The sequence below is a fragment of the Atractosteus spatula genome, chromosome 9 (genome assembly GCF_055471065.1).
Source record: "Atractosteus spatula isolate fAtrSpa1 chromosome 9, fAtrSpa1.hap1, whole genome shotgun sequence".
NCBI classification, from domain to species: Eukaryota; Metazoa; Chordata; class Actinopteri; order Semionotiformes; family Lepisosteidae; genus Atractosteus; species Atractosteus spatula.
Window position 1 is genome coordinate 22,271,462 of NC_142714.1, and position 18,615 is coordinate 22,290,076.

Consider the following 18,615-nt stretch of genomic DNA (forward strand, 5'->3'; position numbering starts at 1 on the left):
TGCTTTAGAATGATTTAGAAAAGACTTTCTAACACAAACTTTGCTCCCATCCAGCAACTGATTATCTCTTTGCAGGGCAAAAAAAAAACTCTCAGTGAGTATTAACTGCTAGTGAAACTACAGGTGAAGAGTGGATGACTTTTCACAAATTGGTAAAGCAGTGTGACACAAACAAGCGTTTTGAATGGAGAGCAGACTCAAAAGGGTTAGGTGGCTCTCTGTAGTGCCCATGTCTACAAGGCATGTGTTTCCCATTATTGTACACTATCAGCTTGAGCTTGGCAGCGGAGTATAACAGGTCTTTCTGATCTCTGTGTCAAGGAGGGCCAGTTCCTCATTTTGCAGAGGCTCCATAAATGATTCCTTACATCAGATCATACCATGAATCCAGGAAAACCTTGACTGGGCAGAGGGAGTGGAATGACAAAGACTTGAACTATGACAATCATGGAAGTTGTCAGGGAGAGTTATGTTTCTGACAAATACCAAGAATATTCAGCACAGTCACTATTCCAGGCCTAAAATCATTCCTAGCCTTCAAAACGTTACACTAGTCTTATAGACAGCTGATTAAGCCATTACTTGTTTAAACTTCACTGCATTCCAGTGAAAACCAGTGATCACAATTGTTTCCTGTTTACAGATTCAAACATCCTTCATGTAAGACACAAACAAATTTTTTAAAATAATTTTGCCCTTGCTCATTTTCTTTATGAGCTAAGAATTGTTCATAATTTCACTTTTGTTTTGTGAAATATAAATACAGTATATTGTTTTAGTTCAATTTAGGTTAATGCCACAGTGAACAATCACTACAGAATCAGACAGGAGAAAACAATCAACCTCTGACCTCATGCTAGTAGAGGGCTATAGGGGTTCATGAGCTAATTAACAACAATGAAAATAATTTATGTGTAGGCAACATGAAAATATTTAGAAAACATTGCAAAGTTCAAACAGCTTACTGCTTTTCAGAAAATTTAGATTGCTGGCAACTTCAGTAGAGCAAGCAGCAGGGGAAATGGATTAGGACTTTCGTGGTCTAGAACGAAATTATATTCTGAGGAGCTATGCCATCTGCTACTGTTTGTAAGTACAGATAATTCATCTTGTTGAACAGGTGTAAAGACAAAGCACTTAGGGTCTTTCCGAAGCTATGGGAGTTTGAGAGACCTGTGGTATTCATTTGGTGATGAATGTCACCTTAATTAATGGGTAAAAGGTTCTTTTCAACTTCGTTATTGCCATTTGTGTCTGGTAAATATAAGAGCAGGTGGATATTTGATCTTGGGATACTTTTTGTTTTAATTATTTTGTTCCTGTTTATCTGTGATTAATATAAATCACCTATACTATATAGTACATTATATGTTATATTTTTTGAAGATCTGCCTTTACCTTGACAGCAATGGGTACCATTCCTCATGTGTCTTTGATCAGATGTTTTGAGCATCATGTTAAAGACAGGAGTGGATACATTGCAGCACAAACAGAATTGACAGTTTCAGTGATAAAAGTCTGCTTTCCTGTAATTACTGATAGGTCTTCCCCTTTAAAGACTTCAATTCAGCGTTGCCAATTGCTAGGCAGCCATGGCTTGTCATTGTAGTCTGTTGCTAAACTGGGAGATCATAAGACGCGAGCTGCTGCTCTTGCATGTTAACTGGAGGACCAGCGCAGCTGTTGTCGGGACTGGCTAGCCATGCAGAGAGGTGCCCTTCAGAAAGTTAAGTGCCACCCTGTGTTGCCAGCTGGATAGTCAGCATCATCGCATTCATGTCAGTGTAAGAATATGTTTTAGTGGGATTATTCATCGTATCCAGCCTGGACAAAATTCAGACTGTTGATTTTAATTTTTGTGCCAGCAGCCATATCACCCTGCAGCTCACAACTGGCAGCCCACTGAAGCTAAGCAGGTGTGAGCCTGGTCAGTACCTGGATGGGAGACCTCCTGGGAAAAACTAAGGTTGCTCCTGGTTTGAGTGTTAGTGGGGCCAGCAGGAGGCGCTCACCCTGTGGTCCATGTGGGTCCTAATGCCCCGGTATAGTGACGGGGACACTATACCGTAAACAGGCGCCGTCCTTCAGATGAGATGTAAAACCGAGGTCCTGACCCTCTGTGGTCATTAAAAATCCCAGGGCGTTTCTCGAAAAGAGTAGGGGTGTAACGCCCGTGTCCTGGCCAAAATTTCCCATTGGCCCTTACCAATCATGGCCTCCTAATAGTCCCCATCTATGAATTGGCTTCATCACTCTGTTCTCCTCCCCACTGATTGCTGATGTGTGGTGAACGTTCTGGCGCACTATGGCTGCCGTCGTATCATCCAGGTGGATGCTGCACATTGGTGGTGGAGGGGAGTCCCCATTACCTGTAAAGCGCTTTGAGTGGAGTGTCCAGAAAAGTGCTATATAAGTGTAAACAATTATTATTATTATTAATAAAGGCAGATGTGCTAGGATTTGCTACAGATAATTATACCTCGATAGTTTGGAGCTTTTGTTAAAAAAAACAAGTGACATAGCAAATAAAAGCAAAAAAATGAAATCCTGTGATGTTGTGCACTTATTGTCTGCTTTTACCAACAACTGTGATCTTATTTGAAAAAAAAAGAGAAAAGGACAGACTGCTTTTCAGAAGTACGGTTTGGCCATCTATAGAAAATCGGCAGAATCACTGTGTGTTCCGTACAATGCAATTTTCTGTTCCATCCTATTAGCCTGTCTGGCAAGATGATAGACTGGAGTTTCGTAATCAGGATGTTAATGGCCACCCAAGCAGTGCTGCTGATTGTTTTTTGTTTTTAAATGTTGTAGATCCACAGTGTTGTCTTTGCAGACAAGTTCAAGTTCAAGTTTATTGTCATTATACTCATATACAGGTATATGGTATAACGAAATGCTATTTAGCTAGCTCTCAGACAATAAGTAGTACTAAAAACAACAATACAATTGTACAGTATAAGAAAAGAAAGACACACACAACAGGCAGTGTGCAAAACAACAACAAGCAATGTGCAAAACAACAACATGTAACAGGTAATGTGCAAAACAACATCAGATATGCAAAAATCATACATCAACAGAATGAAATAAAGGATAGAAAAATTCTGAGGAGTGAGCTTCTTGACATGTGAGGTAGAGGTAGATTTCAATGTGTGTGAGTTTTTGGTAAGAAAGAAGGCACTGTGAGGGTTCAGATCATAGGTGAGAGAGGCTGGGAGTTTAATAGTTTGATAGTGCGGGGGTAAAGACCCTAGCTGACCTGTGATTTGACTGACTAGCTGTCCATCAAAAGGAGCTGGGTGTGGGGTTTAAGGTGTTTAACCTTATAGTCATGGTGCAGCAGACTAGTCATGTCTTAGTGGAGTGTAATTACACAGCCTCACTGATTGTAGGCCTTATAATTAAAACTGATAGTAGGGAATCCCTTGGAGAAGTTGCAGTTCATTACTTTATTTGAATGCTTTGTCTTTTTCTTCTGTCAATATTTTTTGCACCAGAGCACATTCTACACTGTAATTTGCTTGGCCTTTATTTCTTAAGAATTTTCTGGCAACCTTTAAAGAATCTGGACTTTTTGCCAGGTGGATTAGTCACACCTGGCTTTCTGTTTGAAATCTCAAGATACCAACCAAGGTGAAAAATCAAAGACACCAAGTAACAGTGATTTTAATTTCATTTCTTGTTCATCTGCAAACTGCTTGGCTCTTTAAATGCAGCAAAGCAAACTGAAGAGAGTCATATCCTTCTTCATTTTTTATATACTGTATGGGTGAGGCATTTCTGTCCCAACAAGGTCATTTATAGGGCACGTACTGTATTAGAAAGTGTCACATTAGTTCTTGAATTTTGATTTTAATTGCACAATAGACCAGCAAAATGTGTGATTTCTTCTTCATTGATGTTAAAGATATATCGTTGTGTTTAAATTAATCTTCAAGTCTTGCTGTCTCTTGCAGCACCACTATGCAAGTATATTCTAAGATTGTAAGAGACCTCCCAGTGAAGAACTGCTTTTTTCATTCTTTGCATTCAAAGATTGGGTAAAAGATCAGATTATTTTCATTTATTGATAAGAAAGACTCCATGAAGATTTGACTGAGATATTGGAAATCCTGAAAGGGATTAATCACGTAGCCCAATATCACAACTTTTAACTTTTACTCGTATGAGGGCCGAAGGACAAAAATTAAGTTTAAGAAAATTATTTAAAGCCTTCTAAAAAGAGTTGTGGGTGCTTGGAGCAAACTGATAAACTGTAACTAATAACCTGTGATGCTTTAAAGAGGTGTCTTACTGAGGATTTTGAATCAATAAGCCAGCATGTGACCATTCAACAAAAATGAACAAGGCAGCTTAATTTTGTAAACAATACTGTACATTTCCAATCCAAATCAGATGATTAAATGAGTAAAAATCAAATTTTTCTTTTAACTAAGATTACACTGAGCTAACATCAGTCATGCCACCTCCACATGCTGAATTTGGTTGGCTGAGTAATGTCACATGTGGAGGAAGTGCTAATTAAAGCAAGGTTACACAGTAGCTAGACTCTTGACAAGGCACCCCAAAATCTTAGTTCCTAGTACTAAATGGTTATTTCTTCTCCTGCATCCATCTACCCGTTTTCCAATCGCTTTATACTAATACATAGTCGTGAGGGAGCCAGAGCCTATCCTGGCAATGGGCACAAGGAAGGGAACATCCTGGGTAGGATGCCAGTCAATCACAGGGCACACTCACCCCCAGGCCAGTTGTACCAGAAGCCAATTAACCGCCCAGTGTGTCGTTGCACTGTGGGAGGAAACCGGAGCACCTGGAGGAAACCCACTCAAACATGAGGAGAATACACAAACTCCACACAGATGGATGTAGACCCTAGGTTTGGAACTGAAACCTGGTCTGCAACACTAACCACTGCATGATTATTTATTTTAAATTTGCAAAGGCCATGTTGTTCTTCATGCTGCCTTTAATTGTTGCTGTTCATTTCTGATGCTGTGATTAAGTTACCTTTTCCAAGTGCCTTGTTTTAAAATGTTATGTGGTTTTGGATCAAAGAATTGTTTTGCCTTAAAATGATATCCAATACATGTAGGCCTACTCTGTTTCTGTTGTATCTGATCAGGGTTACCACCTTTCTAGCAAAGAAAATTGCTTTCCTGCTCCACCTCACAGCATTTTCAGTCCCATAGCTTTTGCTGAAATTTTTAATGTACTGTATTTTTTTACTTTCCTTTGGCAAAACAACACAACATTTGGAAAAAAGGCTTATTTTTTACTTTTCCATTGGTTCAACAAGAAGTGCACAAGAAAACAATCCAGGCAGGTCAAAATCTGACCAGGTGCTTTCTTATCAGTTACAAATACTGTATATAGAGTATTCTAGGGGTTTGAGAAGCTGCACAGCAGAGCACAGTTTATGGTTATGTTAGCTGTACAGTGCTATTTTTACTTACATTTGCCCCTCTATATATGCTGCTGATTATAAGCCCATAACTGCTCTATTACAGCACTTAAAATGTTTAAGATACCAAAAGAGACAGCCCATATCACTGCAACTATGGAAATGTGAATAGCTTTTGTCTTTTTTCAAATTTCATCTTACACTTTTATTTTAAGGGGAATGTTCTTCAAAACTAAAAATACAGGGGTGAACTGGTCAGTATAGTGAGTCTGTCTTGAGCTTTTTCACCCACAAAAAGTTCTTTCCTGGAAACAATGGAGTGGATTTGTCTGCAATTGTTTTGGTAATTACTGTTAACATAACGTGCAGTTTGATCTTAAGTGGTCAGTCTCTTATCTACCCTCTGGTTTGCAGTCTAGGGACTGTATCTTGACAGTAGGAGTGCCAGACGGTTCCAGTGTTTCTGTAGATCAGTTTCAATCAAACTCTTTGCATTGCACTCTAGGAGCAACTGAGGTTCACTGGCCCTCCAATCTTGCAGGTTCTTCAAAAACAAAGATAGAAGCTTTCCATCTGGTTTACCTGCTGAGATAAGATCCAGAATATGTTTCTTTTTCCTGGTCGTTAAGTGGTAATCATGCTAGATTTTCAAGGAGTGTTGTAAGGTTCTGCTTATGTGGTTTCATTTCAAGGAACTGTTTCACTTTAGAATGTCATCTCTATCATACAGTATGTCCCTTCCTGAGATAATACTTTAAAACTAAAAACAATCTGAAAAGCAGACAGTTCCTCCTTGCCCTTCTCGAGTTGTAAACCACTTTTCTGGTTTTCTATCCTGGCAACTTTACCCCTGGTGTTCACTTTAAAATAAGTTAATCTTGTATGTACTGTCTTTGCTCTTTTTGTTAAAAAATAAACTTTGTATCATACAAACACCATTCATTTCTGAAATCTGCAGTCTTGTAGGTTCTAACTGTATTTTTTTCACTTCTCAGGTACAGTACTGTACTTGTGTTTTACCAGAGCTCTTTTAGAAGTGGGCTCAGCACTGGTTGACCCCTATAATCTGAGCACAATTAGCCAGGGCTGGGTGAGCTTGACTCCTTGTCTTCCTGAGGAAGAGCACCAGTGAGCTTGTCAGTGAGAGATGCGTCGGTCCTCTGACTGATGAAATCTCTTCAGTTAGGCCCTGCAGAACTGAAGGATGTGAAACAGAAAACAGCTCTGATGGACAAACACACTAGAGCAGAGAGAGCGATTCTTGTTGCCCCTGTGCTGATGCACGCTTTGCAGGAGTCAGTCAAGAGAAATAGAAAAAAACTGTCACTCGTGAATTGGGAAAGCATGAAACAGAAATTCCAAATTTAAAAAAGAAACTAAATCAGCGTTCCAAAAGCAGAGATTGGCTCAAGGACATAATCGATGTTGTCCGTTTGACTGTTATCAGAAAGCTGCTTTATTCCAGTTAAGGGCTGTGGTAACCTGGCATCTATCCAGGAAGCACAGGGTTTGGAGCAGGACTACACCCCAGACAGAACTCCAGTCTATCGCTGGGCAATTTATGTCACGTGTCTGCATTCCAATTCTGCCTGCAAGACTTGCTTTATAAAAATTCTGTATGAATGTAAAACCAAACATAATAAACTATTTGCTAACAATTGAGTTCAGTGCTTAAAAAAGCACCAGTGTCAACAAATGTATTTAACCCAAGAGGCCCTTCATATGACACAGGAATTCAGATATGACACAGGAGCCTGGGATTTGCAGTTTAACTTGGCACTGTGCCTTTAGTGCAGAGGACATAATGTGACGCCTAAGGAAATGGATCGGGGAGGAGGCTAATTGAAAATACAAGTTGAATTTTGCAAAGCTGCTGGAATATTGTTGTTGGAATACGGTTGAAAGAATTTTGAAGTCTCTCATATTCCTTTTTCTTTAGCGATTGTGTTTCTTAGCTAATCGAAGGGCATTCCCCAAGGCTTATAACTGTGTCTGTTTCTCAAACAGGAGATCTGCGAGAATCCTCAATTCATCATTGGAGGAGCCAACAGGACTGACATCTGTCAGGGCGATCTGGGTAATAGATTTTGTTCACTTTTTTATTTTCAGAATATTTCCTAAATGTAAAATAGCACTCTCTCTTGTCCTGTTGTAAGTTCAGTTCAGTCACTGCAGTGACTGTGGTTCAATATTAAGTTGTTCAGCTACTGCAAGTTACATGATTGCGTCCCAAATAATCCTTGGTTTTACATCTGTTTTTTGGGTTTCAACTTAGAATACTAATAGCACATATGGCACAGCGGAGTGAAATTGCTTTCCTAAAAAAGCTGTTAGCCCACCATCAAATTTCCCCCTCCTCTCCCACAGCCGGGAAGGCTAAAGTGCAAAAGCTCTTCACGCGGCTGCATGGAGGTTCGCAAGCTGACCCCCGGAGCCCAGGCACCTCTCCCCTCTGCGCCACAGTGCGCATTCGTTTCTCTCGCTCTCAGAAGCACCCTTAAAATACAAATGCATTTTCAAGCACATATTTTTATTTTCCTATCCGAGCACATAGCTCACTTTGGTAACACCTGCTCTAACGAGCGCAGTTAAGAAGCCCTTTTCGCCTCCTACGCTGATCTCACGCCAGTGCCTCTGCCTACCAAAGGAAGACTTCTACACCAACCGGCGTTTGCTGCGTCTCCAAGAACTACCACACAAGTATGATTCATTTTTAGAGACAGAATCAGTTTTTGCCTTTGCTGGGGGCCACATTGATTGGTTTGCTTGAGCACAGAGTTCATAATGCTAGTACCAATGTCTTGGTGCTTTCCCATGGTGCACTGTGACAGCCTGTTTGATTCGTTGGCATTACTAGTGCTTCAGCTTGCCTCACCATGTGACCTCTCTAGAGGCACAATGTCTTATTCAAGTCAGCTTGTCTCTGCACTTGCAAGAGCAGGTGGAAAGACTCTCAGACCTATATGGAAGGAAACAGCTGGGATCGTAATGCAGCTATTTTCATCATCCTTTTTTAAGTATGTTCAGTTCAGCAGACTATTCTAGATTTCTATGCTCCTCATAGCAAGCCAAAACACGTCAGTAATGGAGCTGCATTTTGTTAACACTGAACTACATAACCTTAGGACATAGGAAAGGTTACAGATGAGAGAAGGGCATTCTTGGTCTTATCTATTCAAGATTCTTCTCTATGCAATCTGAAAAGACTCCATACTATTAGCCTCAACAATGTCATTAGTTGAGACTCAAAATTCTCTCTATAAAGAAATGTCTTACAACGTCTGTCCTGAATGCTGCTAGACTTAAATTTAAAGGATCTCTGGATCCTTTTGTGGGTGGCACAGTGGCGCATTGGTAGGTATTATTTGCCTCTCAGCCCTGGGTTCAGTTCCTGGGCTGCTATCTGCATGGAGTTTGTATGTTCTCCCCATGTTCACCTCCCACAAGCCAGAGTAATGCTGGTAGGCTAATAGGCTTGTGTAAAATTGGACCTGGTGTAAGTGTGTTCACAGGTGTGTCTGTGTGGGTCCTGTGATGTGAATTGCCTAGTCTGGTTGCACTCCTGTGTACTGTATCTGGAGCAGCCATATTACTACTCTAAGAGTTTTAGTGATGGAAACTGGCCACAGCATTACAAGTGAAGTTCCACTACAGCAATATATAAATTTGCATCTGCCCTTTTTTCTTCAAACTTGAAGAATACTGTTGTAACTGCTAACAGCTCTCCAGGTTAAGGTACAGTAAATACCTTTATCAGCACCCTGCTTTCTATACACCTTACCCAGTTCTTTATTCATGTGCATAATGACAGACCAAGAACGTTGTGAACCAGCAAATGTTTATTTAGTACCAGACAAGAATATGTTTAATAATTTCTCATTCTTGTAAACCCACCCACTTTGGAATTTCTAGCTGTGTGTTTATTGCATCTTTCATGAATGATGAAATATTACAAAGTTCCCAAGACTTTGAGCAGCTATGTTGTATGATTTAAACATGGGTGTTGAATTGTATTTTTTTCACTATTGCCATCAATCGATGACTGTTCTTTTAAAACTGGATCCTGATTATACCTGCGGTCTCTAAAACTCCATTTGGCCATCAGCCCGTGCCTAGGGAGTTGGATAAAAAGTGTTGCTGGAAAGATGAGTGACCCAGGGAACAGCAGGGCTGGAGCACACCTTATCAGAGGCCTCTGAGACCTGCCTGGTTGTGGTTACTCTGCTGGAAGGGAATCTCACTGGCAGCAATTCTCATTGTTCCACCCCTGAGAAAAGAACAAAGGGGCAGACTAAGTCGCAGGCCGCTATCCCTGATCCGGCATTGTTCCAACGGGGGTGACAGACCCTGGCACGTTCCTGGGCACAATTGAAACTGCAGCCGTCAGCAGAGCAGGCAGTAATCTCCCGAGACAGGCCACCCCTCCTCTTGGACCTAGGCCCCACTGTCGGGGTGTGATGCTAATTATAATGGTCAACAACTTGTGTTCACCTATTGCATTCACCACTAAACTGATGATCTGGCCGTTCCCCTGCTCTTTACATTTAGTGTGCTGCAAGCTGCAAAAGCCAATGAGACCAATGAGAAACATCTGGCAGTCTTTTAAAAATTAAAAAGCCATAGATGACAAAAGAGTAATACAGAAAGATCAGATTTCTATGGCTGTGTTATTATATTTCTGAATAGTTTCTGTGAAGTCATTTTTCTTAATGAATATATAGCGCTCAAAGAGTTATTCTTTAAAATTACACAGCTTTGAAATACAGTACATACTCAAATAAATAAATTTTAATTAGTATTCAACAGGAAATGTCAGCATCTAATTAAACTTTTCTTAATTTCACTAAGAGATTAGTGTGGTATTCTATTCTGCCGTTTTTACATGTGAGGAAGAACACAGTTAATAACTGAGTACTTTTCTGCTAACATCACTCAGACGTTTAATTAATGAAAATATTTCTCATGGTCTCATTGTGGGATATGTTGGGATTTCAAAGCTTTGTGTCTGTGTGGATCAAGACGAAACAAGCATGGTTACTGCTCGGCTGATAATGAATCTGGCATGAAAATAACTTGAAGGAAACAGGGTGGAAACATATTTTCATGACGCCTGAAAATGATTTTAGCTTTTAAAAAAATGAAAAAGAGTTTACTTCTATATTACAAACTAAATCTACCTGGGTATAATATCACATCAGATATTACTTTATCCAATATTGTGACTCTTCCTGTACATATCTGGGAGAGAATAAGACACACTCTTCTGGTACTGCCACCTACAGAGCCTGTGTCACACATAGCGAGCTCTACCATGCAGTTAGGAAAGATGGGCCAGTGCATCTCTTAATGGGGTCACCGTAAGCCTGCAGGCACCTGGCCAGCAACAGGAGATACTGTTTTCCAGAAAGCTGAGAGAGAGCCCTGCCAGTTCCCCTGGGGGCTCTCTGCCAACTGTGAGACACTGCTGGGAGAATCTCAGACTTGCCCTTGGATGTTGCCACTGTCATTGGAGATTTGTCTCAGACCTTTATGGAAGATTAAATCCCAACAGCTTACTTTGTAGGTTAACTGAGTCTTTATCTCTTCTACGTGAGTGAGGGGTTTCTAGCAGTGTCTAGGGTGGAGTATTTATTGGCTACTGCAGCCTCATGTTTATAAAAAAGGGAGAAATAACTGCATACAGTATAAGAAATATCTATTTAAATGCAATTTAAATATGTATGGCATAAACTTGAACAGCCACTAGGCCACTAAGAGAGGCAAGGTCAATGAAATCGGTAGCTGGAGATTATCAACAAAGCGAAAGCCAAGAGAAGCAGCTGTGCCGGTGAACGATTGTCGAACGGCAGAGAGAAAGAGGTGGCTTGAACAGCTGGTCAGGTTTGGCTGCCATGAAATGGGAGCTCAGATGATAGAAATGTTTAATGCAGGGTGACCAAAATAGGAATGCCACGCTATCCAGCTTTTACTGAGATCCGATTTCTCTCAAATTGCTTGGCATTACACCATGCTGTTTACCTCCCAGTCCCTTTATGGCAAATAGTGACACCAGTTAAAAGAGAGGCAGAGTTATGAGTCAGCCATATAGTACCAGATATATAGAGAACTATGTTAATGGGAAACTTTCTTGAGAGATAAGCCAGCCTGCATCCTTAGTGCATTTCTCTCAAAATAGTTCAGCTTAGGTAGTGAGTTCACTTTTGAATGGTAATCTAATTAGCTATCCTACCCTTTCGCGATTTGCTTCTATCTAATGTATGTGCAATATTTAATCCAACAGTGTCCCATTTCCTCCCATCCACACGCACAAGTCTTTGGAGAGCATGCATATGGCAAATCCTTGGCTCAGGCTGTAATATGACTCCAGAACCAAAGAGCAAAGACAGGAGAAAACTGACCGCTCACATTTAGAGCTGCTCCCAGAACAGATAGTATTGACTGAGCCAGTCTGTCTAAGGCACAGCACACAAGCAATCAAAATGCTTTTATAAAAAAACTTTTAGATTTGTTTTGTTTGAGTAAAGGCATTACAGAGAGACCAATTATGCTACTGAGCACAGCCCTAACCTACCAACTGGATAGCCACACGTTCTTGTTATTATAGCATTTTGACAATTCCTAATTGCACAGGCAGTGACAATTTTTAAAATCTTGCGGCCAAGGAGAAATATTTTGAATGTTACAGTTGTTGTAGAGGACTGTGACCATAAATACAGTATGAGTACTAATGCTATTTTAACAGCTTTGAGGTCTTGCTAAGTAAGAGCTATGAGTCCTCCACCATGTCAAGCAAGAAAAGTAACGGTAGCGTTTGCATTCATTTTGCTTTTGTGGAAAGGGTTATCGATAACATAGAGGCTCATCCTGCTAGAGAAGCGCTGGCTTGGTTCCCTGAACGGCAGTGTCATTCTTGATCTAAGTCAGGTTAGCTCAGGAAAAGACTGATACAGTATTTCAACCTCTCTAGGTTGCTAGAGGCCCTTTAATACACGTAAATAGGTACACTAGAGGTAAATATGATACTTATTTGATATTTGGTGAAGGGCTGAAAATGCCACATTTGCACATACAGTAGGTAGAATTAATTCTATTTGGTACATAAAGGGCTTTGTGGTTAGGTTTTTCAAGAACTTACTTTCTGTGTAGTTGTGAAGGTTTTTTATGAAGGCAACAAAAAAGACTCCTGCATTCTTCATTTTGTTATGATTTAATGTGCTTAGGCCTTGTGAGCCATCATATTTAGGTTGGGCCTGTTACAGTATATTCAGTCACTGATAAGCAATTTACTGCTCAACATATTCACAGCGCTTGAAAGGAATCCTAACATGAGGCACAACCCTTACGTCCCAACCCACATTCTTAACCTTACCCCGCTCTGTGGCCTTAGTCCTAAGAATGTACCATTCACCCGACCCAAGACCTGCTTTCAATTGACACCTGGAAGTTCTCAGTGTTTCCCAGTAGTGCTTGACCGAGTAGAAGTTCATGTAGATGCTCCACTGATGACCCTGGCTGACTCTTTTGATTGCAGGGGACTGTTGGCTGTTGGCTGCCATAGCCTGCCTGACTCTGAATGAGAAGCTACTGTACCGGGTCATCCCTCCTGATCAGAGCTTCACCGAGAACTACGCCGGCATCTTTCACTTCCAGGTGAGGATCCTTGAGCTAGCTTGCCACAAAGGTAACAGTAGTCCTCATTCTTGAAGGCGGGATCCCTGTAAGGCTTTGAGCATCAGTCCTTTGTGTTTGTCATACTGTGACTTATGAATAGACTCAAAAACAGCTTTTTTGTGTGTGACATCTACAGGATACCATTATATCATAGACACAGTGAAACAGTGTTGCAGTACTGCCTCTCATTTTGGTATTAAAGCAAATTAATAAAATGATTGTCAAGGGTACCTACTGAAACTGCAAAATCAAATGTTTTGTGATGTTTCTGTAAGTTTTAAACAGTTTTAGCTTCATTCAATGACTTGTTCTTTTGCAATCTTGCAGATACTTGAAAATGATTAACTATAAATAAGTAGGGATGGTAATGTTAGGTCGTTAAGTCTCAGAAAATCTCTTGTTTGCTTTAAGAATAGTTTGTATTCTTAGCTTTGTATCAGTAATGTGAACTTACAGCTATACTATACTTTACAGATATGCTTTACATTACTGTGTTCATTTGCATTATATACAGACTGTTAGGACCCAATGTCTATAGAACAAAAAAAAATGACCCAATTGTTATTATACGTTGATGTTAGTTAACACCAATACCACCATGTCAGGATTAATTAACATCTGGTAGAAGCCAGATCTTCAGGTTGCGGTTGTGTTCACCGCAGGATTGGAAATATTTCCTTGAGGATCAGATCATAACATTGTTCCTTTCTTTGAATTGGAAAGGAACTTAATAGTGAGATCAGAATTTCATTTTTTGTCAGTGACGATGAAAAATCCATTTGGATAATAAGATTTTTTTAAAAAGCATTACCTAGTGTGTAATACTTGATTCATTGATTAATCGATTCAAGAGTGTACAGTAGATAGTGAATGCCAAGCTGATGGGGTTCCCAGATCACAGTCAGGGCTAAATCCTACAGTATTTTGTAGACACTTTAAATATGTCTGCCTTCGATGTTTGTAGTGTACCCTGTTTGTGGTGTGTTATTAAATAATAAGCAATTGTTCATGAAAAAAACTCTCTCTGTTTTGCAGTTCTGGCGCTATGGCGACTGGGTAGATGTTGTTGTTGACGACCGAATCCCCACTTTCAACAACCAGCTGGTGTTCACCAAGTCAGCCGAGCGCAATGAATTCTGGAGCGCTCTACTGGAGAAGGCTTACGCCAAGTAGGAATGATAGAGCAAAGTGTATCTCTACTGAGTGAAACACAAAATGGCAATAAACTGTCCCAGTCAAGTGTGCCGTAGTGCTGTAGTGAGTACACCAATAATATCTCTATGGCCAAGACCAATACTAGAAATGGAAAGAAGAAAACTACATTATTAAGGGCATATATACCTTTGTTTCTTTGTTTCTGTTGCAGGGTGTCAAAGTCAGTTCCTGGGACCCAGAGTCCTCTGTGTTTTTATTTATCCTGAGTAGTCATTTGCACAATTAAGCTAATGATTTTCTTCAACATATAAGATTTTCTTAATGTCTCCTGCTGTTGTTTACTCGAAGTATTGACATCACTATAAAGTTACCTACAGATACAATTACCTCAATTGTCTGGTTAGATTATTATTACAATTAATTTTTAATTAAATGTTTAGAACAACTATGTAACTGATTGCTTGGAAACCTAGAAAACTGTAGGCCCCCCAAGAATTGAGTTTGACACCCCTGTTCCATAGAGAGCTATAGAACTTCCAGGGCCACCCAGTACCTCACAGCTCCAGGGTCCTGGGTTCGATTCCAGTCTTGGCTGTGCTTTCTCTGAGTTTTCCAGACCACACACCAGCTTGACACACTCCTCACCAACATGAGCAGGTTCCTGATAATGAATGCATGAATTCAACACATACTGTAGTTAACTTGGTCCCTTTTCCCTGACTTAATTAGTGCTTGATAATTAAAAGATTTGGGGCCATGTTTTTTTAGTCACTTGCCAGATTGGTAAACCAATTTTATACCTGATGTCAAGTGATTACTATTATCTGTACACATAATGTGGAAGATTTAGGGAGTATGAGGTAGTATAAGAAGTATTTTCAGTATAAATGTTGTTAATAACCTTAGATTGTTCAAAGTGACTGCTAGTAAGATATTAAAATGGGATAAAACAACTAATTCCAACTTGATTACAAGTATCACTCACTCGTAGTCTGTTATCTACCAATACTATTTACAAAACATGACAATAAATAAAAGTTGATCTTACTGCTTTATTGTTGCACTTGCTTACCATGGACATATCTGAGCACCAGTGCCAGAATAGCGGGTTTCATCATGGTCTGTTCCATACCTCTGCCCTCTCTCTGCTGCCCCCTGCAGGCTTCATGGATCCTATGAGGCCCTCAAGGGAGGGAACACCACAGAGGCAATGGAGGACTTCACAGGGGGGGTGACGGAGTTCTTCGAGATGAAGGAGGCCCCCAAGGAGCTCTTCAAGATCATGAGCAAGGCCCTGGAGAGAGGCTCTTTGATGGGCTGCTCTATTGATGTGAGTCCTCAGTCCTCCTCCTGCAATCTTTCTGCACTGCACTCTTTTTTCCAATAATCGATCCAAACAAGCAAATGATCAATTTGATTATCCTATCGACTAGCCTAGTTAGACTGTCACTTCTTTGAGAATTGGAGCTGACCAGCTAGGATTCCACACAGAAGCCAGGATGCCACTTGGCTTCAAGTGGGAATTTAAAAATAGATGTTAAAACACCCAAATGCCAATTCCCATTCAAGTCACCAGTCACCGTCTTTGTGAAATGGAGATTGGTGCCCTAATTTCCTCTTGAGCTTTGTCTTAGCCAGAGTCTGTAACTGCAGGAGAATTAATGTGTGATTACTGAAATGAAAAAAAAATGAAAATGTTTTAATTGAATAAGTCATATGGAGTGGATACAATTATTTTTTAATCATATAAATAGCAAAAAGTTAGAAAATGACATTTTGAGTAACATGAGTTAAAGATTTATTATTATTATTATTATTATTATTATTATTAAGGCATGTTATATCTGAAATGCTTACTTGCATTTGGAAGAAAGGCACACACAAAATGTTTTCTTATCCTGTTTTTGCGCCCATTTCTTTTTCTTCTATGAATCTTTCCTTTCCATGTTCTCTTGCTCTCCTTCTTAATCTACCTCTGTTGTCCAGACTTCAGATGCACCTGAGTCTCACTTGTCCTCATGCTTTCTCCTTGTCTGTCCCTGTGCCTCTCTCTGTCTCTTCAAACATCTCTCATTGTGTATCTCTCAATTCAAATTTAACAAACGCTGTTGACATGACTGATGAATTCATGTTTTGCCAAAGCAACACCACTTATCAAGACAATTACAACAAAAGCAAGTTCTCTCTGTTTCTCAGTCTGTGACAGGAGATCACATACTGAGCTGAGTTTCCTCTCATGGTAGGAGTGGAAGCTGTTCTGATTCTGGCAGGTGTGGAAATTTTCAGATTCAATTTATTATTTTAGAGAGGAGTGTAAGTCTAATCCTAGAGTATTTCTCTTTAGGTGCAGTTGAAAGTGTATCTCCATCTCTGTTTCTTCTTTCTCGCTGTGGTTACTGAGCCTGTCCTCTCTGGACAGCCAGGTCAGCCTGTTTCTATGCCCAGGCTTTAGCCACTGAGTCTGTCTTTTACTGTGTGTGTCTTTCTCTGTGTCCCTCTATGTCTCTCTGTGTCTCACCCACTGCATCTCTCACTTTCTGACCTCTCTGTCTTCACTCTGAAAGGACACAATGGGGATAACCCCAGGTGTCCCAGCTCCAAACGCTCTTGGCACACTCATTGACCGGATGATCAGCCAGACAGAGGCTGATAAGAGCAAGCCTGGGGAGCCGCCAGCAGGGGTTGGTATCGACAACGGCACTCCACCTGGCATGGCTGTAGACAGTTCTGTGGCTGCAGTGCTTCTTAGAAACTAAATCAAACGTTCCCAGTAAAAAGAGAAGTTAACAATCCCTTATGAAAAAAAACATATACCCATTTTCCAATTCAGGGTTGCAGGGCAGCTGGAGCCTGACCCAGCAAGCAGCGGGCTCAAGGCAGGGTACATCCTGTATGGGACGCCAGATACAATCACAGATGCTCACACAGTCACACCAGGGCCAGTTTTCCCTGAAGCCAATTAATCCACCAGTACAGTATTTCTTCGGACTGGAAAAGGGAACTGTAACACCTGGAGGAAACACACACACACATTGAGCAGAACATACAAATTCCACACAGATAGCACCCCAGGTCCAGAATTGGACACAGGTCCTCAGCGCTGTGAGGCAGCAGAGCTAAACACTGCTCCACCATGCCACCCTTGGAAACACTAATACATTCTAAAATGGATATCCCTCTGAAACATTTTATACAGTATATATTATGGATATGTTTAAAAAACATTACAAAGAATCCAGTATATTCTAATTATGCATTACAAAAATCAGATACAATGGCAATGAATTACAGTAGATAGACCCATACTGTATCTTAGATAGACCATGTTGTAGAATATATATTGCATGTACAGCCAAAATGGCAAAGTAGGTTTTTATAAATGTCAGACATTTTCAAAACTGCCATAACTGCTGTTCTTGATCATAATCTTTAGTTTTTATTTACTGAAATTCAGGTCCAGACAGATGCTAAAACATTATAAAGCACATACTGTAAATGCCTTTTGCTCATTTTAAAACTATGACGGTTGCCTATATATAACTGGAGCCACGATTTTGCCGAGTGCAGAGAGGTAAAGTGACTTTCGCTTTCAGTCAGAGGCTGTACCGAGATACAAATCTAAATTTAACAATGTATGGAACTTTTCCTGGAATGACTATTTTCCATATCTATTTTAAACAAAAAGCTGCATGCATATAACCATTATCAGTCCTTATAAGAACCTCAGCAAGCAGAACCCCTTACTAGAAACAGAGAAGGACACAAAAAACTACAGTTGTCAGAACTGTATTGTAGGTCCTGAGTCACAGATTTGAAACATTTACATGTGTAATCTATCTTCTTCATAAAATTATTTGTACCATGTATGCAATGCTACACATTCATTGTAAATTGTTTACAAATATCATAAATATCAAATTATATTCAGGATTATGCAAGTATATGGTGTAGTACTTTGCAGCCATTTATTAATATTAATATTATATATATTAAAATTTATATTAACATTAATAATATAATAAATATTAACATATTCCAGTATACACTGACATTTTCAACACATGGGTGTAATATATTTTCAAGATGGGATTTTTTCATAAGGGATTCGAGAGTTTCTTCAGCACTATGTATATGAGAGACCATTCAATTCAAAATTAGCAAAAATATTGATTTCACAGAGCAGAAGTTTTTTGTGTACTACATAAATCTTCTCTGCATGGCTTATTTATTCAATTAACTCCACTTGAACAGCCTCTCATGCCATTCATATAAAATATGCATGCAATGGTTTGGACTGCATGAGGAATGCCGGTCTCTTAAGACAGAAGAGTGCATATGGAATGCTTTCGCCATTAACTTTTTACATATCTGGAACCTGTACA

General features: G+C 39.9%; 1 protein-coding gene across 1 annotated transcript in view; it reads left to right on the forward strand.

Annotated features, from left to right (window-relative positions):
* The window catches only part of LOC148828413 (calpain-3-like), a 46,992-nt gene that overhangs the window by 6,176 nt on the left and 22,201 nt on the right, over positions 1-18,615 (forward strand). The window contains exons 2-6 of the mRNA XM_088925573.1: positions 7,415-7,484; positions 12,939-13,057; positions 14,114-14,247; positions 15,395-15,563; positions 16,798-16,914. Coding sequence (XP_088781699.1) covers positions 7,415-7,484; positions 12,939-13,057; positions 14,114-14,247; positions 15,395-15,563; positions 16,798-16,914 — 609 coding nt within the window. The remainder of the gene's footprint in view (positions 1-7,414; positions 7,485-12,938; positions 13,058-14,113; positions 14,248-15,394; positions 15,564-16,797; positions 16,915-18,615) is intronic.